Here is a 26,550-nt window from a genome sequence, read left to right as displayed (position 1 = left end):
TGGGACTATCTGTTTACCTTACTGAAGTGCACAAACTTCTCAGATGCATTTGTAAATCTAATTGAGCATTTATACAAAGGAACATTGGCTTATATTAAGGTAGGAACATATGTTTCACAAAAATACCCATTTTAAAGGTACAAAACAAGGATGTCCACTTTCTCCACTATTATTCACTTTAGTAATGGAGCCTTGGGCTAATTTGATCAGAAACAGTACTGACATAGAGGGTTTTGAAATAGATGAAAATACAACATCCAAAATTCAACTTTTGCAGATGATGTTCTAATTACATCAGCAGGATCTAATTCTTCTATGCAGTCTCTATTTGATAAAATGATGAATTTTAAAAGTATTTCTGGTTTAATATTCAATGAAGAAAAACTAAAATACTACCTATATATACACGAAAAAATATTCTCATTAGTGATTTTACTAAATATGTACCCAATTCAGGTCAGATAACTTATTTAGGTATAATACTATCTAAAGATATTAAATCTATTATATATAATAATTATAATACCTGTTTTCTTAATATACAAAATCTTTTAATACCTGGAATAATATGTTTTTACTATGGAGGAGAGACTTACAATTATTAAAATGATAATATTCCCCAAGATTTTATACTTAATACAATCAATAATACTTCCACCTACAAAAATAATGATCAAGAAACTGAATACACTAATGTTAAATTTCCTATGGGCACCTAATAGACCTAGGATTGCATTAAAAAACATACTAATAGCTGGTCTCAAGGGGGTATTTCTTTCCAGACTTTAATTTATATACTATCTCTTCTATTGTAAAAGTTATTACTTTATTAATAGATCAGTCATATGTCGCAAAATGGAAAGATTATTGGGAGCTAATTAGTATGCACTTCATGAAAATCTCCTTAACACATAAAAATATGATTGTAAATAACTCCATGTTATGGTTACTAAAGGAATTTTGTACTTCACCTATTACTCCTAAACATATGGTTTGTTACCCATTAAATATTATTATTAGCTATCGTAACTTTATATTCATGCACCCTAAGTATAGGGAATGGAATTTTATTATTTTCCCTATAATGTATACTCAGGGTATGCTTTTGTCATCTACTTCTGAAGGAACTCATTTAGCTATAGATAATGATCTAAAGTACTGGTATCAGTTGATATTTGATAATAAAGTTAAAAATCTAGACTTCTTAAAACAAGAATTTGATCTAAGAGAAACTTGCTGGTTAAAGGTTCAGACCTTTAGACAACATCTCATTAATAAAATAGATCTAATGTCTATAACAGTTAAAGAATCTATTCCAACACTGATTGATTACTTGATATTAAATTTACAACAAAGTTTCTGATAAAGGTAAACTTTCATACATACATAAAATTATCAGACAAGAAACTTTTTACAGTGTAGATACATACTGGAATTATTTCACTTCTATTAATGGGGACCCACCAAATCAACAAGATAAACAATATTTACTTGAATCTGCCTATAGAACTACGGCTTCCATTGTCTGGAGACTTTATACATGGAAATTTTTACATAGATCTTTTATACAGCTTTGATGATGAATAAAATAAATAATAAAGATAATCTATGTAAGAGATGTAATGTAGAAATTAATGCTGACTGGGCTCATATGTTTTATGACTGTATAAAATTGAAAGAATACTGGAAGTCAATTAATGAATTTTTGCAGGCTCTTTTACAGATAATTTCATTATTTCTAAATCTCTTATATTATTCAACACACCTGTACCTCAAAGTGTTAAAAAGGTTAAGCTTCCCTTGTTATGGTCTATTCTAGCAGTGGCTAGGAAAATAATAACCAGAAATTGGATTTCAGATACACCTCCTTCGTTCAATGAATTTAAAAATGTTATGAATATAGTGTGCCATATGGAATTAAACACAATTAGGTCAAGAACAACTAGAAAAACATCTTATTATATTGTATGGGATAATTTACAAAATTTGTTAAAAAAATCCTAATTTCAATAGCATGGTATTTTAGTTTAATTAATTGATCCGATTGTAGTGGATGTCTTTGTAAATACTTTAGTTGTTTTGGTGAATGTTATAATCATATCCATTTTTAATTACTTGTATAAAATTGTTATGATATTTCTCTTGTATGTTAAAACAATAAACCTGTTTTGAAAAAAAAAAAATGAATGGAAATCATAAAGTAATCATTACAATTAGTCCTGAGCTAATGCATCCCTCATCCATCACAGACTCAGAAAATGCTTGCATTGAGCAGGAAGGAGGTCCTGTTTTGGGAAATCCAACATCCAGACAACTGATGCCAGCTCCATCCAAAGACAATGTCATCTGAGTGCCCTGCAATGGCCCAACAAATACTGGTCTATCTGATATTTGATTAGCAGGAACTGAACCCAACAGTTAAAACAGGAGGCAGACCTAATGCCATAGAAGGCAGAATGGGAACAAAAGCAGCAAAATCTGTAGCTCAAGATAGGGCCACCATAGTTACAGCTAACATAGACCCCCTATCAAAAGGGGCAATCCCAGACCATAAAGATAATAAAGAGCCTAAAAGAGCCACAAGGGGAAAAAGGCTAACACTGGGACTAGTGGCATCAGCCTACCAATGCTGGAAGGAATAACTTTGGAAAATGTGATCCCAAAGGATGCTTTCGCGGTTGAAGTGGAAAACTCATCAACTTGCTAGGACCACAAGAAAAATAAGTGCACATGTTTAATCTACCTTCACACCTCTCAAATGAATGAGAGGTTGGAGGACAAAACTGTCTACCTGTTAAAGATCGACAAAGAGCATAACTGATTTCAAGAATGGCAGGAGACCTCCCAGACTGGAGGGGACAGCTGAAGTCTCTTGAGCTTCAGCATACATACACAACATAAAAGAAGCAGGACCAGATGCAGAACTGACAATCAACTGACAGATGAACAGTAGCAGGGAAAATCCATCACCATAGCTTGAACATATGTTCCCACAGAAGAAGGCACAGTTTTTATCTTAACTGATTCAGCGTGTTTACCCTTTAATGCCTGACTGGTTAATACACTTAGTAAATTTAACAAGAAAAAGTTTCTTAGAATGTTGAACATACCAAAGTAAGCAAGGTTTCACTGAAGAACTAGGAGTATAGGAATAAATCTCACCCTGCTTGCCCAAAGATGATACATAACCAACAAGTAGCTGCTTTGACTTTTTATAAACATAATGTGCTAAAAGTAAGAAACTGCTTTCTCCATCTCTTTAAGGTGACCTGATTAATATCTGCACAAAACACTGGAATCAGCAAGTGCTGCACATTTGTCATGATTGTTGAAACGAGTAAGGTGCTTGCTACAGTGGTACTTACTAGTGGAACAAGCTCTTATGGTGTAAAAAAGGGCCAGAGCCCTGAAACAAGCTAAAAGGAAAGAAGTGTCACATCACAACTGTAAGGCAGCAACACCTTAACTGGAGAAGAAGGTGCTCAACAGAGTAAAAATAATTCACAAAAAAACTGTGAAAGAAAATAAATGCAATGGCAATTAAGGATGCCAATCTATATGCATGAAACCACAGAAAGAAACACAGCAAATCTTATTTTTTTGTAAAAGTAACCCAAAGCCATTTAAAATCCAAATGAATACATTTAGAGGCAATCCAAAACTGGAAATGTATTAAGAGGAGGTTCAGGAGTTTTATCCACTGAGATGAGCATTCATTGACACTGGAGTCCTAAAGGTTAGCAAAGTCTAAATCAATCTCCTTAACAGTTTCAACATGTATATTCTTACACTATCAGATGATCTACGAAGGGACCCATTCATGTTAAGACCTATGAATGAGCACATTCGCTCCACCAAACTTGACCATGTATTTTTTTCATATGTTCCTACATTTTGGGCATCATGTACTCAGCACTAGTATATGCTGACTGTTTTGTGCTAACTAGAAAAGAATGCCTAGCACACAAGTCCACCAGTTTCTCCCACAGTGCTAGCATGTACACATCCTGCAAATCAAAATAATAATGAAGATATAACACCTACCCTGCTAATGAGCAACAAACAACTATATGCTTTCCAGGCATATAGGGAACTCCAAGGAGATGGGCCACACAACAAGAGTGGGATTGCAGGACAGCATTCTGGGCCTATCAATGAGTGTTCCCTCACAGAACAACTCTTGTGTTAAGAACTTATTTGTTATATCCAACACCTGGAACCCTCCTTGGTGAGGCCTACAACTGGTTGGAATTCCAAGCTGTAAGCTACCACAGTTGAGAGGGGCCTGAGGACAGCAAAAGGCTCAGGAGGCTTAGTCCTGAAGTACTGATATACAAAAGGAAGACGGACTCCCAGAGGTGTAGTTGAGACCACAATGCTTGGTGAAGATAAGCAACAAAGACCAAGTGGCCATGACACAGATGTTTTCGATAAAGATATTCTTCAAGCAAGCATTAGAAGCAGCCATGCCCATTATTGAGTGTCCTTATTCAACAGCATTTTCCAATGGGAGGTCAACCACCTTGTGGCAAAAGATGATGCAGTTGGCTGTTTACTTGTAAATTTGTTTGCCAAAAAAAGACTACTTTTTTTTGTCAAACTCTTAATAAGAAAAAAAAGAATATGTAAATGAAGAAATTAAACATCATCAGAAACGACTGATCTGGAAAATAAAAATTGATATAAAGAAAGATAGAATGATGTGGTATAATAATGTGATGAAACAATATTATTATGTAAATCCATGGGAAAGTCTACCAGAAGTGGTGATTAAAGGCATTAAAATAAGGAAAAAAAAGTAGTGTACCAAGAAAGTATGTTGTCAAGATTTCCTACAAAGACTTAAAATAAGAAACTTACCAGTAAAATGGAATATGCCATATAAAAAGAAAATTGAAAGTGTGTGTTTACTTTGTGGGGAAGAAGAGATAACAACAACAAAGCATGTTTTTTGTACTATAAAGGTGAGGTGAAACTCTGGAAAAAGTTGTGTGAAGAATATTTTGGGTAATATTAATGACAAAATATGAATATGTTTATGTATGGACATTATTTTTTTCTTCTTGTTCTTATATGTAAGAATGAGAGAATTTATTTTATGCAATATGGGTTATTTGAAATAAAAAAAATTAGATGACATTTAGTTTAAAGGGATTTGTACTTTGGCAGATATATTGTGAAAATTAGATTATGGTTGTGGAAGAAGGAGCAGCAGACAGCTATAGAGGAATAACAAGGAGGATGTTATAACAAAAATTATAAAAGAAACATGTACATACATATCTTTAAATATATACATTTTGTACATATGTAAATAATGTTTGTTATGTTGTGTTAAACAAAGGACCCCTGCTCTTTTTTAGAGGTGCTGTGGAGTCTTTTACATCCACCTGAGCTACCACCAACTCAAGCAGATTAGAAATCTGTTTAACAGCTCATCCAAAGGATGATGCACACAGGAGTGCAGCAACCTCCCCCTAATGTTGCACAATGGTGTCAGTAATGTAATCCCCCGGAGGGGGAAAAGAACCCACAGCCTTCTGGTCTTCAAGCACCAAAAGCAAGTTTGCTATCTAATGAACCATTAACACCAAAATGGTTTGTTAATCAATTGCTAGCCTCTCTCTCCAACAAGAAGAGAACAGCTGTTCTGACATCCCCAACTCAAGCACTGTTTCAGGTACAATCTTAATTAGCAGTGCACATCTAGGGTGTGAATGAACCTACATGCCTTGCTTTTTGACATAGCAATAGATGACTGAACTGGTTAAGAAACAAATCAAAAACTGTTTTCAGAAGGAAATGTAATTTAGTCATAAGAGACATCTAATCAATGTTCAAGCCTAAATACGATTCCCTACATTATGGTCAGTAGGTCAGAAATCCTGTAACTAGAGGTGATTCTCACCAGAAAAAGAAGCATTTCCCAAGAAATTAACTTCACTCCACCGAGTCAGTGGGTTTGAACAGGGAATGGGTAGACCTGTCAATCAAGAAGCTGACATCTCATGGAGAAGACAGCTTCTTCTTAGAAGGACGAAGTTGCAAAATTCTTTCATGGAGCTGCTTGGTCAGATGGTGTTGGGCAATAAAATTTGGTCTCCTCAAGGTCAGAAATTGCTGACTTGTGTACCCTGACCATGGAATAAGTAAGGCCCAATTATACAGATCTCTAGACAGATCAAGATAACCAAGCTGACTTGCTGATGGGGATGACTGCAATTAGGGGTACACACACTAGGCAAGAGGGGGCTGGACTTTATTGGAGAAAACTGGCAAAGGATCCAAGGTACTGGGAGCAAATAACTACAGAAGGAAAGATGACAGAATGGGACAATCCCAAGAATTTATTTCCCCCAAGTTAGAGACTGCTTTCCCCATCAAGGATTGATACCACAGTATAGGCAAAGAGAAAGAAATAGGGGAGTCCTAAACAAAAGACCAGCACTGGTAGAGATTTTAGTAGAATCTAGAACAGAAGCTGCCATTTATTTATTTATTTATTTTATTTTATTTTATTTGCAGTTGTTTTACCAGGATAGTCCATTGGGCCTAAAAGAACCCGTTTTCAATGGAGTCCTGGGGAGAAAAGCTCCAAAAACAGACATACAGAAAAGGTACATACAGTTGAAAAAGCTCTTAAAGTAAACCAACAGACAAGGTATAAACAATAGGTAGCTAAGATACTTATACAAATGAAAAGAGAGTACAGTCATTGCTTTTACATTTGAGGTACATTCAATAATGCAATCTTATTAAATGAAGTAAAATAAATGAGAAGAGTGTTAGGGCTTTAAAGAGGTAGAATTGTTTTGTTGTGTAGTGTAATTAGTTAAGAAGGAAGTAATAAGTATGTAGACTTTGTTGAGTAGCAAATGAATGAATGGAGGATGAAGAGTTCCATATTTTTATGATGGATGGGAACAAGAGCATTCCCATTGGGATGCAAGATGTGTGTGAAGAGATTTTTTGAACATATAAAGATTAGAGATGGTACAAATGGATGGTGGGAGTGAGTTCCAAAGACGAGCTAGGTTAAAGGATAGTAGGTTTTTGCCTGGGGGACGTGTTGGTTTATGTACTTCTAATAGGTTTTGAATGTTTGACCTTAAGACTCTGTCAGGTAGGTGCAACTTAAAAGCAGAAGACAGGGAGGGACAAAGAGAGGGGTTGTTAATGAGCTTATGGGCTAGGGTAAGCTGAATGTAGTTGAGCTGATGTGGAAGTTTAAGCCAGTTTAGTTTTTGGAGAGAGGAACAGTGGTGGGTGGACGACCTGTGGCCGTTGGCGAACTTGGCGATTTTGTTGTAGCAAGAGGAAAGTTGTTTCTTTAGAAAGGACTGAAGATTACTTAGGAGAGGTGATCCATAGAGTAGGGAGGGAATAAGAAAGGAAGAAGAGAGAGCGATTTTAGAGGTCTTTGTGAGGTATTGATTTTGGCGGTAGAGCATACCCAGCTTTTTGTGGGTTTTTTTAATATTTAGTTGTAGATGGGAGTTGAAATTAAGCTGGTTATCAATTTGGACACCAAGTAACTTAGTTTCAGATACCAGTTCGAGGATTGAGTTGTTTTGACTAGTAATCAAGAATTTGTTTGTATCGAAGGGAGTAGTTTTAGAGGGGGTAAATACCATGAGTTTAGTTTTGGAGGCGTTGAGAGCAAGGTGGTTTTCTTTCATCCAATGCTCAGTAATTGAGAAAGCTTCTTGTGTGAGCTTTAGAAGCTTAGGGGTAGATGTGGCAGAGCAGATAATGGTAGAATCGTCAGCATATTGGATGATGTTAGAGAATGGGATAGATTTATGAAAATCGTTTATAAATATGTTAAAGAGAAGAGGACCAAGTATGGAGCCTTGGGGAACTCCAGTGGGGGTATTAAGAAAAGAGGAAGTGGCCATTTTCCATTTTACAGCTTGGTGTCTGTTAGATAGGTAGCTGGAGAACCAGTTCACAGAGGAGGGAGAAAGGTTAAGTTTGGAAAGTTTAGTTAAGAGCAGACTGTGTGAGATAGTATCAAAGGCCTTAGAGAGGTCAAGTAGTAGGGTAGAGACAATTAGGCCGGAATCACGTGCTTTATTTACGGTTTCAAGATAGGAGAGGAGGGCTGTCATGGTGCTATGATTTGGCCTAAAGCCATGTTGTGTAGGTGTAAGAAGGTTAATGTCTAAAAGATGTGGTAGTAGTTGAAGTTGGACACATTTTTCTAGTAGCTTAGAAATGGGGGACAGGATAGCAATGGGGCGGAAGTTGTTAACACTGCAGTTATTACCGCCTTTATGAAGGGGGATGATAAAGGCCTGTTTCCAGAGTTGGGGCACTGTGCATTCCAGGATTGAGCGGTTGATGAGAATGCTTATGGGATAGGCAATTGCTTCAGCAGCTATGCTTAGGAAGTATGAGGGGATGTTATCAGGTGCATTAGTGCCGGGCTTCAATTTTTGAAGGAGTTTCTTTATTGTAGAAATGGGTATAGGTTTTAATGAGAATGGAGCAGAGTGGAGAGGGAAAGTATTTGATGCTGGTAAGGATGATGAGGAAGTTAGAGTGGGAGAAGAGTTGGGGGATATAGATTGAGATTGAGTAGATGGGAATGGGGAAGGAAGAGAAGTGCATGGTGGGCTTTTGGCAGGAGAGGGTGAGGGGGTATTGGATGGTAAGGTGGAAGTAGGAAAAGAGGAAGTTAGTTTGCTAATAGAGTCAATGAAGAAGGAGTTGAATTGAGTAGCCAAGTCTAAATCTGGGGCATTTGGGTCAGGGGTAGGGGTGTGTGGTTTGCTGGGGTTGAGGAGGGTAGAGATTCCTTTCCACAATTTCTGTGGATTTGTTTTATTATTGTTTTGGAGGGTAAAGAAGTAATTTTGTCTGTCAGAGATAGTAAGCCTTTTTGCTTTATTTCGCAGGGTTCTGTATTCAATGTGGGAATCAGGGGTCTTTCTTTTCTGGTAAAGTGCCCAGGCTTTATCTCTAAGGCGCATGGTTGCTAATGTGTTTTTGGTAAGCCATGGGGCAGAATTATTTTTTATTCGCTTTGTCCTTAAGGGGGCTTGGGAATCTAGTATTTTTAAGAATGTAGAGTTAAAGTGGGAAACTGCGTCTTCTAAGGATAAAGTCCTTAGATTGTTCCAGTTAATTGCTTTTAGAGAATCTGAAAAGGTTGTAGGGTTAAAATTTTTGTGGTTGCGGGTAGTAATATAATTGTGGGGGTGGTGAGAGATACAGGGGAGAGGTTAAGTGAAGATGGGCATATGATCACTTAGAGCGTCGGGAAGAGTACCACTGTCAGAGTGATAGTGGGGGTGTGAGACTAGGATCCAGTCTAGTATACTGCCACAGGAAAGGTTTTTAGATGGACGTGTTACTTTGCTGATTAGCTGGGAAAAATTATATAGGTTGATGTTAAGGGGGTTGGTTGGAGATTGAATGGAGGTCCAGTTGATATTTACATCACCTAAGATTATGGTTTCATTACTAATGTTACTAATTAAAAAAGGAATAATTACTACAGCATATAAAATATTGCATGACAACTATAAGAATCAGTCAGAGGAGGTTGGAAAGGATTGGGAAGAAACACTGGATAAGCAATTCACAAAAAAACAATGGGAAGGTGTACTTATGTCTCCCAATTATCCAATAAAATCTAGAAGATTTACAGTTTTTGCATGGAAATGTTTACATAGCTATTTTTATACCCAAAACAGACTCCAGAGAATTCTTCCTCAGGTAGATAGCAAATGTTGGAGGTGTGATGGGGAAGAAGGAGTTAAATGAGAACATATTTTCTTGGACTGCAGTGAGTTGTCTGACTTTAATGATTTCCTGCAGGATGCACTGTCACAGATGCTGGGTGGGAAGATTGGTGTGATGACAGATGATTTTTCTGAGCTATGATACAGAATTGGAATTGCCTAGATGTGGTAAGGCCTTGCTGTCTCTATTTATGGTGGCTGCCAAAAGGAGCAATTACTAGAAAATGGAAATGAAAATCTAAACCAATTATTTTAGAAGTAGTGAATATAGTAACCGAGATAAAACAACTGGAATTGAGATCTTTAGGAAAAAGCTAAGAGCAAACTACATAGGAAAAAAATGGGAATTGTGGGAACAATACATACAGAAGAGAATTAAGTTTAAAAGAAGGCAAGACTTAAATGAGCTATGTAATGCTTGACTGTAAACGACTGGGTGGATTATAAGTGATGTATAATGGCTGCAACTGAGTGTGTGTCAGCATGGTTTGTGATATAAAATGCTTACAACTAGGATTGTTTCCAAATGGGTATTTATGCACCCCTGAGCTCCCAAGTTGGCCAATCTCACTGAGGACAGAAGACACTGCTCAAAATACTGAACAAAAGCAGCATGTGCATTCATGAACTGCAATATGACACAGGAGGACCCTGTCTTATACAGGTACACCCAGACATAACCAGGGGCCACATGTGGAAGAACCCTGAGCTCTAGAAGTCAAGCTGGATTGTACAGGCACAAATAATGCTCAAGTCTGAGTAGTAAGGACTCCTGCAACAGTGAAATAAATTGAAGAACATCAATCAAATGTTTGTTCTTAAACTCCTCTGTTTCATATACCACTAAAAGTTGGGTGGACAAAAACTTCACTTGTTATAAGGGAGAACCCAGATCACTCTAGAACAGTTACTTCACTCATTTGCAATCTAGATGAAAAATAAGACACCTACCTGTATAGTCTTCATGGCACTCGCAAGTGTAACCCCCTTCTCGACTTCTGCATAGTCCATTACCACCACAAGGGTTGGAGTAACACAAATCAATTTCTGTTTCACAATAATCCCCAGTAAAACCAGGAGGACAGCGACACCTCAGCCCATTGATGGGATGAATGGGTCGGAACAACACAGTATTCGATGAAATGAAAGGAGCTGAGCTGTCAAATTTCAGCACAGAGACGCACTTCATATAATTCTCACATGGCTCTCGAAGGCAAATATTATCATCAAATGGGAGGACACGCTGGGTAGAAATCATGGTCAGCAGAGTTCTGTTAAGATAGATCTGTTCCTGGAGGTCTTCAGAAGGGAAGAACTTGTTACGTATACCACCAGGCAGCAATGCAGAGAAGGTCACATTTAAGATGTTGGCACTGACATCAGTATCATTCTGAATGTTAAAAACAAAAACACCATCCTTGGTAGTAGACAGTACTGTTGCCACCCCCTCCACAAAAAGGGACAGCAATGGGGAGAGGAATCGTTCTTGGGACATATTCTCCAGACGAACTGTTATACTGTTGGTTAACATATCATCAGTGATTATGGTCACTCGAAGAGTACATCGGGCTGTGACATTATGTATTCCATCTAAAAAAAAAAAAAAAAAGGGCATTTTTTCACAAAATCAAAAAACATTCTCCAGAACAATAGTACATATGGGGAAATTTTCAAAAATACTTATTCACAAAAATGTTAAGTACTGTGTCACAGAACAAGGCTATATGAAGCAAGTAAACTGGCTTCATTAATACAACATATGAGATGAAAAAGAAATGAAAAGAATGCTGCTAATGTTTACAGTGCAAAGGAAGACATCCTTGCTGTTCGTGCGATGTTTACGAAGTACAAACATTTTAATTGATTTGCTCAAGGCTTAAAGTGGCATCAGTGGAAATCAGGCCAGCTATTTAGATTCAAAATTCTTAAGTGCAACTATGCTAAATTGCCTTCTTTGAAACATTTTAGATAATCTTATCTAACTCCTACAGCCATTTTGTTTCCCAGTCTTTTTGAACCTTATCACTCCTCCTTATACCGCACTTGTTTGCTAAACTCTCTTTCCTGCTTCTCTCACATCCCACCACTAACTACAATTTCTCCTCTGTACATTTATCTTCCTGCTCATTTCCATAATTTCTCCCTTCATAGCTCTCATCACTTGTAAACTACATTCCACTTGCCTGTCTGTAAATTACTAATCTCAAATACACTCCAGTTTCATCTTTTCCCTGCAGCCATCAAGCTACATACATTAATTTTAATGTACATTCTTTCTCTATTCAGTAATCAGTCAGTTTATGTTAATTTGTCTTGTTTTTTTATGTTAAAATGTTATGCTCGTAAGAAATATTTAAAAATCATGTAAACAAGCTCATATATAGATCTTTTTATCCTGCAGTTATAAATATCCATCACGTGCAACTTAAATATGGAGTTTTTCTCTAGACTTTTCCCAGTCAACAAAGACAAATAAATAAACAACAAATCACAGTTATCTGTCTGGAACATGTCAGGTAGTCATATTACTACACATTTGTAAACACATGGTAAACTTCTGTAGAAAAGCTTTCAGCACCACTCTGCATGAGTGAGAGAACCAAGCCTCTTGGGTATGGTTTTATTTTGTAACTTCCATTGAAGATGTTCTTTATCTCAGTTTTCCTGGTGTTGTACATAACACACATCATATAAGCTTTAAATAAGTAAGATCAAAGCCCAAAAGCATGCCATTATGGATACAAACATTTTTTAAATGTTTTTAAAATTTAAGCACAGGAAATGCACTACTCAGAATTGTAGCTATATTCCAAGTACCATTTCGTCTGACACACACACATTATAATTTACATTGTTACCCAGAGACACTATTTTCTTTCAGTTGTAACTAGTTAATTCTTATTTCTTAAAAAAAAAAAAAAAAATATATATATATATATATATATATATATATATATATATATATATATATATATGTATATGTATTTATTTATTTTTTTTTTTGGTAAGCTCACTAACCCTTAATTTCAAGAGAGCTATGATACCCATCCCCTTTCTTTCCAAGATGGGTTATTCATTTTCATGCCTATATCAATAAGTATTCATCATCCTGTATTTGAGCAAGCTCCTCTCAATCTTATGTAAGCAAAGCTCTGAGATCAAACAATGAGGTAATTCTTTCCAGGTCTTGAAGTTTTTTTTCACCAACTTCCAGCAATCTGTTACTTCAGATAAATCCTTCCCACAAGCCTCAATTAAATTATAGCTTTAAAAGCTGCACCTCAGAGCCCCCCTCAAAAATGACTTCTTAAAGTAATAATTTAAGAGTAACATTAAGAAAAGCTACTCATAACCTAGAACTGTAATGTCCAGTTTCTCTCATACTTCTACAACATAACTGTACATTTCATGTGCGTTCCTCTTCCTGCATGCTGTTCTCCAGAACTCCTCAGTTTACATCTCTACTCCAATGCAGCTTCCTCAACTTGTGTCTGATTACACAAAGAATCTTAACCTACTGTTTTTTTCTTCACTGTCAAAAACATCTCGTCTTATTTCAAAATCTTAGTGCAACTTTATTCATCAGTGCTGCCCGGTTTGTCCTATAAAAATGGCATAATTTAGTCATCGAATCTTTCTTATCTGTATTTGCAGTTAACCTGTTTGAAGTGATGAAATGAACTCCAGTGCAGCTTTTTGGCCTCTCTGCCAGAGGCTACAATATATGCTTAACTGCATGATATATGCATGGGTACCACATGAGCATTGCTGAAAACTTTTGCAAACCATGTTAGGTTGAATGCAATTTCCAGATCTAGGCCTATAGTTCAGGCCACCATCATCTAAGGCATTCTTTCATGGAGACAGAGCTTGGGCTCTGTCATACTCATCATGGTCATGAAAACTCCTACCTACACATAGAAAAGCGATATACTTCATGTAATGATAGATCTTCACTGGCACTTCCATTTCCATCACCATCTGTGTCCTCCTCCCCACATGAAGCCTAGTGGGAGCTTTTATAGTGAAGGGAGTATACAGTGCTGTGCTCAGTTTAGCTTTGCTTTAAGTGGGCTATCACAGAACTGGAGAGGACAAGCCCTACTGGTCTAGGTGTTATTCGTGATGGAGATGAAAAAAAAGTTATGTACTCACCATAATGTCCCATTTGTGTTGTCCATCTTCATTTTTCCTCAACAAACAGATTCAGATCCGGTCCTTGGATCCAACTTGGCCACTTTCTAAAGATTCTAGAATATGACTCTTGAGTTCCTCCCTTACCCATAATGCCCCTGTCCAATACAATGACAGAAAAATGATAGCTGAAAGATCATGTGCTCAAACAAGAACTACAGTTCCTAACAATTCCATTAAGACTGTCCCAAAATTATGGACATGGGGAAGTTGAGGAAGAATGAATTAGACAACACAAATGGAATATGTTATGGTGAGTACATAATTTCTTCATCTGATGTTGTCATTTTCATTTGTTCCTCAACAAATGGGACAGAGACCCCCCGCTATGGTAACCTTGGGTGATCCTCATGAAAGGATGTTCCAGAGAACCGGGGAACCAAAGGCAACTCTGTTTCTGAAAATATGTCCGACTTGTAATGTGCAATAAAGGTATGGGTATTAGACCAAGTGGCAGCTGCACAAATATCATCAATAGAGGCTCTAGCCCAAAAGGCACAAAAGTCAGCTGATGTAGACATTGACCTGGTTGAATGCACTTTTGGTTGTCTTGCTAAGGTTATGCCTCTCAAAGAATAAACACAGGAAATACAATCTGTTATTCATTTGGCCAGTGTAGTCTTTGAAACTGGTCTTCCCAATTTTTGGGTGGTAAAGGAGACAGATAATTTATCGGTTTCTCTATATTCCTAGGTCTTGTGAAGGTAAAAATGAAGTTGCCTATGTAATCAAGAAGATGAAGAGTGTACTCTCCTTTGTTTTCAAATTTGGGGAAGAAAACTGGCAAATTAATGACTTGTCTGATATTGGTTTCAAAGACAACTTTTGGTAAGAAGGAAAGATTTGTGAGTAAAGTAACCTGTCTTTGTGAAATATCAAATATGGTGGCTAGAAAGATAGTATATTGAGTTCAGATACTTGTCTTGCAATAGTTATAGCCACCAGAAAGGCAGTTTTCCAATAAAGAAACTTGAGATCTACTTTAACTTATAATTCAAGAGTAAGTACTAAGGTTTGCAAAACCACAGTGAGGTCCCAAATGTGAAGTAGGGTCCTTTACTGGAGGTCTACACAAAGAGATACTTTTAAGGAAGGCCTTTCATAATTTAGATGATGCTAAAGGGGATGCATTGTTTCCGATGTGATAGTTCAAAATGGCTGCTAACTGAACCATAATAGTGGAAAAACATGCTCCACCTTGAAAAATCAAGGAAAGGAAATCTAGAACAGCTGGACGTGGGGCGGTAAAGGGATCTAGATCTCTCTGATGAACCCAAAAGGAAAACTTTTAACATTTAATTTGTAAATTCTCCTAGTTGAAGAGACTAGCATCTTTCAAACTGGGGAGGAAAGTCTGGAATGTCTAGCCATCATCAGAATTGGAGAAACCATATGATCAACCTGAGGCCTGCAATGTCCAGGTGAATCTGCCCTGATGGATGAGACAGGAGGTCTGGACTGGGATCCAGCATCCAAGGAGGATGTACTAGGTAAGACTAAAGGAATGGGAAACCACAGCTCTTGAGGCTAGAAGGGAGCAATGCGGATTACTGTGCTCTTCAACCAAAGTGCTTTCTGAAGAAACTTAGGGATGACAGGCAGGGGAGGATAAGCATAAAAGGGACTGGAGGGCTAACATGGACTAGAGTATCTCTTGGTGGCTGTCCCTGAGGTGGGATAAGGTCAAAGAACCTGTTGCAATTACTGTTTAGGGGAAATGCAAATAGGTTGCAGCAAGGTTGACCCCATTTGTGGAAGATCTTGTTCACCACTAATTGGTTGAGAGACCACTCGTGAGGCATGAGGATGGTCCTGCTGAGTTTGTCCGTTAGAATGTTGGATTTCCCCAGAACGTGCCTCACCACAAGAAAGCGGGTGGATGAGATCATCCATTGTCATACTCTCGTTGTTTCTCGACAAAAGGAGTAGGATTTGGTTCCCTCATGTTTGGTGATGTACCAGACTACTGACATACTATCCATTTGTATTGCAACTGTACATAGAGGGAGGTAGCTCTGAAAGGCTAGCAATGCTAGAAGTAATGCTCTCATTTCTACGACACTGATATACAAACTGGACTCTTGTGGACCATGTGCCTTGAATAGTCCATCCCAAGTAATGGCCCCCACCCCAACTGGGAGATGTCTGTAGTCAACATGGTGCTGGGGGGAGGAAGGATAAAATGACAATTTTCATTGATCTCTTCAGAGTAAATCCACCAAAGAAGAGACTTTCTGCAAGCTTGAGACAATTTTACCGGAGGTCTTAAGGGATGATGATGAAAAGACCATTGCACTGCTAGGGTCCATTGAAGAATTCTCATGTGGAGAAAAGCAGTGGGAATTAAAGTTATTGCTGTAGCCATCGACCCTACAGATTTGAGGACTAGTTTTGCTCAGGGAAAAGGAAGAGAAATAATCTGTTTTACATGTGTCTTCAAAGTAAGAACTCTGTTTTGCAGCAGAAGAGTTTGAGAATTGACTGTGTCCAAGTGAGTCCCTACAAATTCCAAGATTCAAACTGGCTGAAGTTGTGATTTGTGCACATAGATGGCGATTCCCAATGAGAGTGACAGCTGGAGTAAATAGTCCCTGGCCTTCACAAGTTGATGTCTGGTCAGTATGGTAAGGAGCCAGTCCAAATAGGGAAATCTCTGAATCCAAGCAGTCACAGGTAAGCCGCTACCACTGCCATGCATTTGGTGAACACCCTGGGGGCTGTGGTGAGACCAAAGGGCAGGGCTCTGAAATGATAATGGCTGGCTCCCAGCCAGAAGCATAGATACCTTCAAGAGTGCCTGTTCATTTTGATGTGACAGTATGCATCTTGAAGACAGACTTGAGCACATCCAGTCTTCCTTCTGAAGGAGAGACAGACTGGGCCAAACTGTGACCATCCAGAATTTGGAATTGTTTACAAACTGGTTCAGATAACAGACATCCAAAATAGGTCTTGGGTCCCATCTTTTTTTGGCACTAAAAAGAAAAAGAACCTCAAGTAAATTCTGGATCCTATTTAGTCTGATGGGACCCCTTGGATTACTCTTTTGTTTAGTAACGTTCTGATCTCTTGAGCTGCTAGCTCTCTCTGATTGGATGTAACATCAGAGAGAGTTTTCCTTGTTTTTAAAGGAATTTGTAAAAAGGTAATGAAATATCTTCTGGATATGATCCTTTGCACCCAAGAGTCACTTGTGATGCCTATCCAAGCTTTTTTGGTGCAAGGATAAGTGCCTCTGACTTCCTCAAGAGAGGAACAGTTGGGCAACCTTTCAGGAATGCTAGAATGATTTGTCCAAGAAAGAATCTCGAGATCTTTGGTTCTGCAGACCCCCTCTGCCACGTGGGTGATGCCTACAACTGTAGTTATTCCCCCATCTGCCTCTAGGGGAAAAATCTCCACATGATTCCTGGAAAGGACCAGGAGATTTTCAGAACCACATTTTCTTACCACAGTGTTGATTCCTACAGAAAGGTCTCTGTGGAGTAGAAAAGCAGATTCAGACAGCAGACAAGGTTTTTCCATCCTATTCACTGCGGGAGAGAGTCTTTTTCACTGCTGACCTAAACAAAGATGATCCATCAAAGGCAGAATTGATGAATTGATGCCTTGAAGGGTTCCTCAAAATCACATAATCATATCCAGGCATGTCTCCTTATGGCTAAGCCAGAACCAGCTGCCCTTGAGGTACCTTCTACGGCATGCAAGATTAACCTCATGGACACATTTGTAATTGACTGTAGGGTGGCCGTTCGTGAGGAAAAAGGCTTCTGTTCCTCTGTGGACATGGACCCTGGGGCATACTTAGAGAGTTCCTTTACCAATTCCCTCTGAAATCTGGTGAAATATGCCAGGTAGTTCAGCAATTGCAGGGCAAATGTTGCCAATGCATACACTCGTTTCCCAAACTTGTCCAAACCCTAGACTCTGTTAGGGGGATGGACAGTGGAGCTTTGTTCAGCAAGCTCCATTATGGTGGCTGCCACAATGACCGTGGCCATCTACAACAATTCATTTAGTCCAATACTATCAGGAGGGGGCTCTTATATTTTGTCAGGGGGTTTGTGGATAGGTTCCACACAGTCCGTTTCTTTCTATGCCCTGTGGGAGATGAGGTCTATAAGCTCATCCCCAGAGAGGGTAACCCAAGACAGATGGGCCAAACCCAAAGGCATCCAAGAACACAGATTCCTCTTGGGAAGGGGTTTGGGAAGACCAACCACCTTTCTGGTGAAGGATCTCTAAGATGTCTTTAAAAAAGACATCTTCGGGTGGAGATCTAAGGGACCCTTCCCCTTCATCAAAATCTCTCTCTTCTGTGAGGTATTCCTGTGAGGAATCCAACTGCCTCCTGTTGCATGCCCTCTTCCAAGGGACCTCCTCAAAGGGATGTTCTGGAGAGGTATCAGAAGAGACAGGGAGTTCCCTGGTAGGAACCGGTTGGAAGTTCATCTGGGCTGGCTGTCCCTGAGGTGTAGGATGCAAGAACTCAGACACAGGATCCATAGGGAATACAGCATGGATCTGAAGAAGGGAGAGTTGAAACTACTCTGGGTTGAGAGAATATCCTCTCCACTAGAATATCCTCTCCACTACCTTAAAAACAGAGGGGACCAGGAGAAGCCAATGGCAATCCCACCGGAACCGAGGCTCCCGCAGCAGACAATCCCCAAGCCCCTCCAACCCTCCCATTTGAGGGAGGAGTCTGAGCCAACCTTTAAAGTGCAAGAGCTTTGACAGGAACTGATGGCTCTGTAAACTTCACAGATGAAGATCAACCTTTCAAATCTGATGCCAATGATTTGGCTCCAACAGTCATCATGCTCCAACAGTGTCAGAGCTGATCAGATCGGGGAAGTAGCCAGAGATGAACATGAAACAACCTTCAGATCCAATTTTTCAACTCTCGGGGCTCTCAGATCCAAGGACTCCAAAATGGCTGGTCAGATCAGAGAAGGAGCAAGTACAGGTTGACGGCTCTCGGATCCAATAGGGGATGGAGCTGGCAAGACCCTTACCTGGATCTGTGTTCTGAGGAATCTCATCATCCTATCCACCTCTGACAGACTATGGGAAGACCTAGTGGAAGAGGATGTGGAAGGTGGCCTTGACAGCTTCTTAGGAGTCTCCTGTAAAAAGGGGGACCTTAATCTTGGGGATACTAACTCTGGAGAAAATCTAGGAACGTGGGACTGAGGAGATGAGACAGTAGATGGTGCCGGATCCGAGGTCTTAGAAACCATCTTTGATGGCTCTAAATAAAGTGTAGACTGAGAAGACCAGGCAGGAGAGCATTTATGGTGTGCCCTGAGCTATTTCGATTTTTGAGAGGGGTTTGAGCTCCTGAAGAAGTGCCTATAGAAGAAGCTAATGGTGGAAGGAGGTCTTTCAAAATTAGCTTATTCCTCCTGTCACTTATAGTTCTCATGTTAAAGGTCACAAAAATGGAATAATAGTTATCCAAATGTGCTGGACGCAAACAATAAACGTACTCCCCGTGGGCATCAGAACTGGAGATCTTATGCCCATAGGAAGTGCATTTTTTAAATCTAGTTGGCTTATCAGCCATGCTGGAAAACACAAGTTGACAAAAAAGGAGTCTTTTTATATACATATATATATATATATATATATATAAAAAGAAGTAAAGTATTAACTACAAACAATGTTATTAATAAGAAATTACCAAAAGGTAAAGCTAGAGAAGACTGGACTACCAACAATGGTAGTAGAGAAATACGGAAAACTTGGAGAGAAAGTTGTTGAGGATAAAGGGGGTTTAGTTAAATGAGGAGAAGAAAAAATTGTAAAAATGTAACAAAAATAGCTGTTCACACACAATACCCCAGAAGGAGCTCAATCAATCACAATCCCGACTGTCTTGAAGAGCAGCAAACAAGATCTGAGATACTATATTGGTCAGGTGCATTACTAGTAAGGGAGGAGCTCGAGAATCGGATCCTAGAATCTTTAGAAAGTGGCTGAGTCGGATCGGAGGATCGGATACGAAAAGTTATCTGATGATGTGGTTGTTTTTCACCTTACCTGCATCTCCTTTTTCACTTTTTCTTACAGACAAGCACAGATACATTTTACACACACACACACACACACACACACACACACACACACACATACATATTCACATGTATAATGCAAAACATGCATTGCTCTGAAAAAGAAGGCATGCATGCAAGAAAAAGTGGGAGAAGAGACAGGAGAGGCAGCTGCTCCAACAAATTAACTACATGAGATTTGAAGCCTGGTTCATTCAGTTACTTCATAAGTAAGCACTACTTATTTGTTTTAATTGAATAAATGATTCTTTACAGATATGACCTGGTACATAATTACAAGGATAAATGCAAAACTGTAATATATACATATGAATGTCAGGGTTAACTGCTAGTCATTTGTGATTGACACACTAATGACCACAAATGTGAAATTTGTTCTTTTTTAAAGATCGACATGCAGTAATCCTGGATTGAGTGTATTTAAGTAATAAGGGGTATGAGGGGTACAGGCTCCCCTGTTGATCGGATGCAACATCTTTGCTCCAACAAAACAATTTAACAAAAAACAGCAACTTTCAATAGCTACTGTTTCTGTCAATCCAAAATTTAGTGATAGCACTTTTGTGCATTAATCACAGTACTTTACTCGTGCACCCTAGTCAAACACATGCACATATATATTTACACACAAGTAATGCACACAAACATATATATTATATATATATATATATATATATATATATATATATATATATAGAGAGAGAGAGGCGGGAGGATAGACAGTAGTCAATAAACTAGCACAGCATTTGTGGTGGGTAAGAAACAGGCATATTCAGAAAAATACAAAACACCACACCCCGCACATACGACTTGCACGGCCAAACCAAATACGAAAACACACCAAAGGCCAGCATTTACAATTCCAAGTTGTTTATTATTGAAAAAAAGGTGCTAGTAAATGCACCAATATCGATTCTGTTGTCCTCATACTAGTATCGGCATACGCCTTCTTCAGTGAGGGTAAATTAAATAAAACAGTTCACCAGTTAGCCGTAATGCATATATATGGTCCCTTGACCAATAGAAATAAAGGTATGTTCCATACCAATACATAATACATGAAGATGTAAGGAGGCTATAGAGGTAAAGGACTAGAAAAATGTAAATATATGCATTTCCTATGTTACATTGCTATAGCTATTAGAAGATAACAATATGGACAATACTTGGGAAAATTGTTCATACAACATGCATAGATTTCTTATTATATAGCCATTATGTATGAAAATACAAAACCATATCTATTGCAAGGCAACAAACTAAAATCATACAACCCAAATCAACTGTCTCCTATGAAATGGATAGAGCTGATGTAACCTAGGTGAGAGGTATATAATTCATCACCTAACATAAGAGAGGCAAAACATATCAGATGTCAACATATAAATACACTCAAAAACATATCAAAAGATTCCATCGTAAATAGGATCTCAAAAGTATAAAACACAGTGCAGTGTGAATGATCCAGCATGTAGGGTAAGTATCATATACATGTAGCATCCACAAATCTAGTCTTCGGCATAATAACGACAGAAGAACAGTCATAAAAAGTATGTCCATCTTGCAAAATGTGACTATACCCAAATCAAATATTAAAAATGCAGATGCTGCTAAGTACTCAATGCCAATTATGGAATATACTTATCCTAAGTCTATGGACAATAAATCTTCAATATATTGTGTGGAACTGTGTATCATAAATGGTCATTTAGACCTGGCGGAAATAATGCTCCAAGGTGGATGATCCAGTATTTCTCCTTATGACTAAGTATGCTTTGCCAACCTTGTTGGTTGTGTCTATTACCCATGATTTTATCAATAGTATTAAACATGAATTTGGCAGTTTGATGTTTAACAGAATGTTGATATAGAGCATTGGTCAGTTTTCTATTGCGGATATCACTACGATGTTCCCCTATCCTGATTCTTAAGGAACGGGAAGTTTTGCCCACATAAAAGGCATTACATTGACACGTGGCCAAATAAATGACCCAACTGGATGAGCAATTACCAAATGTTCTAACATCATACACCTTACTGGTGTTGGCACTAGTGAATTGTTTGAGCTTATTCACTTGACTACATGAGGTGCAATGACCACAAGGGAAGGTTCCCAAAAGTTCATCCCCTGTGATCGTAAGCTGTTTGTATTTAGCACCACCACTCTCCTGATGTTTATAGTGTGAAAACAGTGTACCCAAAGTTTTGCCTCTCCTGTAAGAGATAGAGCATTGGTTTCCCAAAATTTGTCGGAGATGATCATTGGCTAACAAAATGTTCCAATTATTATTAAGGACTGCCCTGACAAGCTGATGATTCCTGCCAAAAGTAGTAATGAATCTGATATTGTCATCCTGTGGATGATAACCCCTATCTTTATATTGTAACAGTGAATTTCTATCCTGATTATCGGTCCAGACCCTGGCTGATTCAATATCAAAGCAAGAATATCCCCTGTCCAAAAACCTGATCCTCAAATCTTTCTTAGCTGTCTCATAGTCGGCAGTTGAGGAGTTGATACATTTCATTCTCAAATATTGAGATTTAGGGATGTTGCGGATGGTGTGGCGCGGGTGCATACTAGAAGCATGAAGTAAATAGTTGAACTGTGGGTATTTTCTATGGATTTTGGTGCCGAGAGTATGGTCGCTGTTCCGATATACTGTGACATCCAAAAAATTAATTTGGTGCTTATGAGATGTAATAGAAAATTCAATACCCCATATGTTGTTATTTAAATATTCCACAAATTCAGTAAGATAGGTAGCATCCGCACACCACACCATCCAGCAATCATCTAGGTATCTCCTCCAGATGTCCATTTCAACTAGATAGATGTTATGTAAGGGATTGTAAATAAGGCACTCTTCCAGGTATGCCATAAAAAGATCGGCATATATTGGGGTAAAAGAGGCATCCATGGCAGTACCTCTAAGTTGCCAATAGCAATCTCCTTGGAAATAAAATACATTTTTGTTGAGGACATGTTCAGACATGCATATAAGCAATGTATTAAATCCAGGTGGATAAAGTTCAGCTTTGTTTAGCCAGAATTCCAAAGCCTGAAGCCCAGCCCAATGTGGTATGCTAGTATAAAGGGATTTCACGTCCAAAGTGCACATAAGCCATTCAGGCTCCAATTGGGTGTCCTCAATAATTTTAAGAAATTGGGTTGTATCCTGTATCCTGGCTCTGACCTGTATCAAAAGTGGTTTTAAATATTGTGTTAAAAATACAGATAATGGTTCAGTCAATGAACCATGACCAGACACAATAGGCCTCCCTGGAGGATGTGTAATAGATTTGTGTATCTTTGGCAGCAAATATAAAATTTGCTTTGATGGATCCTTAACCTGAAGATGTTGGAATGTCTTCTTAGTAATTATGCCCTCATCCAATGCATCATTAAGGAACGAATCTATTTCCTGTTTGAATTTTTTGGTTGGGTCCACCCCCATATGCATATAACATTTAGAATCAGATAGTTGTCTAAGGCCTTCCTGAACATAGTAATTCATATTTTGAATTACCACAGCTCCTCCTTTATCAGCTTGGAGTATAACAATATTGTGATTGGATCTATGTTCGGATAGTGCCTGTTTCTCTTCAGGGGTAATGTTATCAGGGGCAATATTACATTCCAAATGGGGAAAATGAAGATCTTTGAGTACGGCTTGTTGAAAAATACCCACGTTTTATTCATGGGCGGTTGAAAAGTGGATTTATGAAAAGTGAACTCAGAAGATCTTTGAGAAATTTGATTATCCTGTTCTGAAAAAAATATCTTGAGGTTAAGTCTGCGACAATAGTCCATCACATCCATAGAGATAAGGTAATGATCAGAGAAGAAACTGGGAACAAAACCAAATCCTTTATTAAGAATGTTATGCTGTTGATCAGTTAGTACAAAATCCGACAAGTTAAGAACATTTTCATATTCAGAAAAATAAACAACGCCAGGTGGCTAGCCTTGACATGGCTGTTCTTCCGTATCACACACACACATAGACTAACACCTAGGACCAATTTAGACTGTCCAGTTTACCTACTGTATGTCTTTAGAATGTAGAAGGAAACCAGGGCACCAAGAGGAAACCCACGCAAACACAGGGAGGACATGCAGACTCCACACAGAAGGCACCCCAGCAGATAATCGAATTGGAGATCCTCTTGCTGTGAGCTCACAATGCAATCTGCTGTATCACTGTGCCCATCCTAAATTCACAGTTCTAAACTAAGTGTCATAACATACAAACAAAAAATAGGGTCAAATACATAGAGCTATCACTACAAAAAGTCTTCAAATTTATGTACTTATTCTGAATACTACCTTGGGTCTTGATCTTTCTTCACTTAAGAGAACTACATCTCAATATAACTGGTCCATTGAACAGATGCTGGGCATCTGCCTGAGTCCATTGTTATTCTAGGTTCTACCAGAATCCTACGTATTGGACAGCTGGTTGTTCAATGGGAAGAACTGAATGGAAGATAGCCTGCTCTCTTCCTTGGGGATATGGTGTGGAATTTCTTGCTACAGGATCATTCTTTGGACAATGCCAAAGGGTAGACTCTGAGCCAAAGACAGATGAGCAAAAGACTACATACAGGGCTAAAAATAAAGTGATGTACAAAAGTATGTATCCACCTTAATTTCGTTGGTACATCCATAATCAGGAGAAAATACTTATAAATGTTGCTGCAATGTGTTACTCAAAATATACCTTACCATTAATGAGCAGTAGAATAAATGGGTACATTATGATCAGAAGGCAGTGAAGCCAAGACAAAGGCCAATACCGGTACAAGGGTTAAGAAATGAATTTCATAAACAATAGAGATTTCTCCTTGAATTTCTTATAACTCACTCTGAGCTGCATTCTGTACTTCTGCACACTACTGACTGGTGTGCAATAGTGTATGCTTTATCTGCCACTTCTGCAAGATACTGTATTATGTAATTTAGTTTTTTAATTGCCATTTCCCCCCTGCTACCAGATGATCATCAGCCCATACTCATAGCCAAATGTTCCATTTGTTCCTCACAACTGGGATGAGGGCTGACAGAGAAGGACTATCATTTAAGGCAGCTATCAGGAGTGGTTTGGATGTTTTTCAGTGGCTAGTCTAAAGTCTATAGCTCTGTACTTTCAGTACGCAGTAACAGCTGCCAAGCATTTAAGTGTATGTTGTGCTTGCTGACTTGGTATGAGTCCTCTTATCTGGAACCTCTTTAATGTACTGTAATATTCAGAGTGGTATTTTAAAATCTAGACTACAACTTGGTACTGCCAGTATAGAAACTAAACTGCTCTTACTCATCATGTTGTTATCTATGTAATAAAGAGCTTTACTCCAGTTTCTTGCTCTCAAAATGACTTTCAGGTGAAGAGAAGTCTCCAATACTGAAGGCTGCACAAGCAAACATAAGGCAGACAGGTGCTACCATCTGTAAATCCAGTTCAGACATGGTCAGAAATATTTGATAACAGTGAGATTGCCAGGGGCACCATATTCCCATTCCCATTCTGTGCAGATCACACAGGCATTACTAGCTGCACTGCACATCACAACAAATTGTTCCCAGTATTTAAAAAAAAAAAACACTTACTTGTAAAGAATTTGAGTCATACATGCAATTCTTAACTGTGTTGTTTTTTTTTAAACTTTATTTCTTTACCAGTCTTTAGCTCTTCCAAATACTGAAGCATTTACTTCAACACTCGTCTTCTAATGATATATTTGTCAAATCAAAGATTATGGTCAAGTTTATACAATGCTTCACTAATCCAGACTTGCTGTTACATGGAATTTCATTGACAACTTCATACAAAATATGTTGTACAACGTAAAGCCATCTCCGTTATTATAGCAATATAAAATTCTGACTAAGACGGAGGCAATTTGAGTTTGATGAATGTGTAGGATGCTTTCTGGATCTGGTAAAAAAGAAGGGTGCAGTGATGTGGTTTTGCCTACTCTACACTCTCGGGGGGGGGGGGGGGGGCTGGTGACCCTGTTCAGCAAGGCAAGACTGGACACCAGAATCAAAATGCATTAGATTAAAGTTCATGGATGTGCCATGCTACCCTGTTAAGACCAACTCCAAACAGCCTAAACATGGAAAAGCAAAATATTTAAATATTTTGTACAACTTGATTAAATACATATAATTTCAACCAACAAAAAGTACAGTTGTGTACACCTACCATAAATGTAGATGACGTCAGGTCGTCAGGGGTATAAAACATACAGCCAATGCTATTACATCAGTTTTCCTGCCCCAGATGTCAGGTGCCCCCCAAATGAGGAGCAAATAAAATTAAAAATGAAAAACACAAAAAATATACCTCCAATCCCAAAAGCAAATACAGCAAAAGGGCTTTTAAGTATAGTGAAAGAAAGTAGAGGTATAGCCAAAGAAAAAGAGGGAGATGGAGGGAGGGTAACCAGGACTGCAACAGTGAATACCCTCGAACATCTACATTTATGGTAAGTGTACACAACTGTACTATATTCTTCATTTGGCT

At 38.4% G+C, this 26,550-nt stretch overlaps 1 protein-coding gene across 1 annotated transcript in view; it reads right to left on the bottom strand.

The window, feature by feature from the left end:
• CELSR1 (cadherin EGF LAG seven-pass G-type receptor 1) overlaps window positions 1-26,550 on the bottom strand; it is a 2,549,932-nt gene that overhangs the window by 1,787,611 nt on the left and 735,771 nt on the right. Inside the window, exon 2 of the mRNA XM_044088384.1 lies at window positions 10,701-11,339. Coding sequence (XP_043944319.1) covers window positions 10,701-11,339 — 639 coding nt within the window. The remainder of the gene's footprint in view (window positions 1-10,700; window positions 11,340-26,550) is intronic.

This window comes from Protopterus annectens, chromosome 11.part0 (genome assembly GCF_019279795.1).
Source record: "Protopterus annectens isolate FY-2018-M chromosome 11.part0, PAN1.0, whole genome shotgun sequence".
Taxonomy (NCBI): Eukaryota; Metazoa; Chordata; order Ceratodontiformes; family Protopteridae; genus Protopterus; species Protopterus annectens.
Note: the sequence above shows the minus strand (reverse complement) of the source record. Positions and strands in the feature narration are given on the sequence as shown.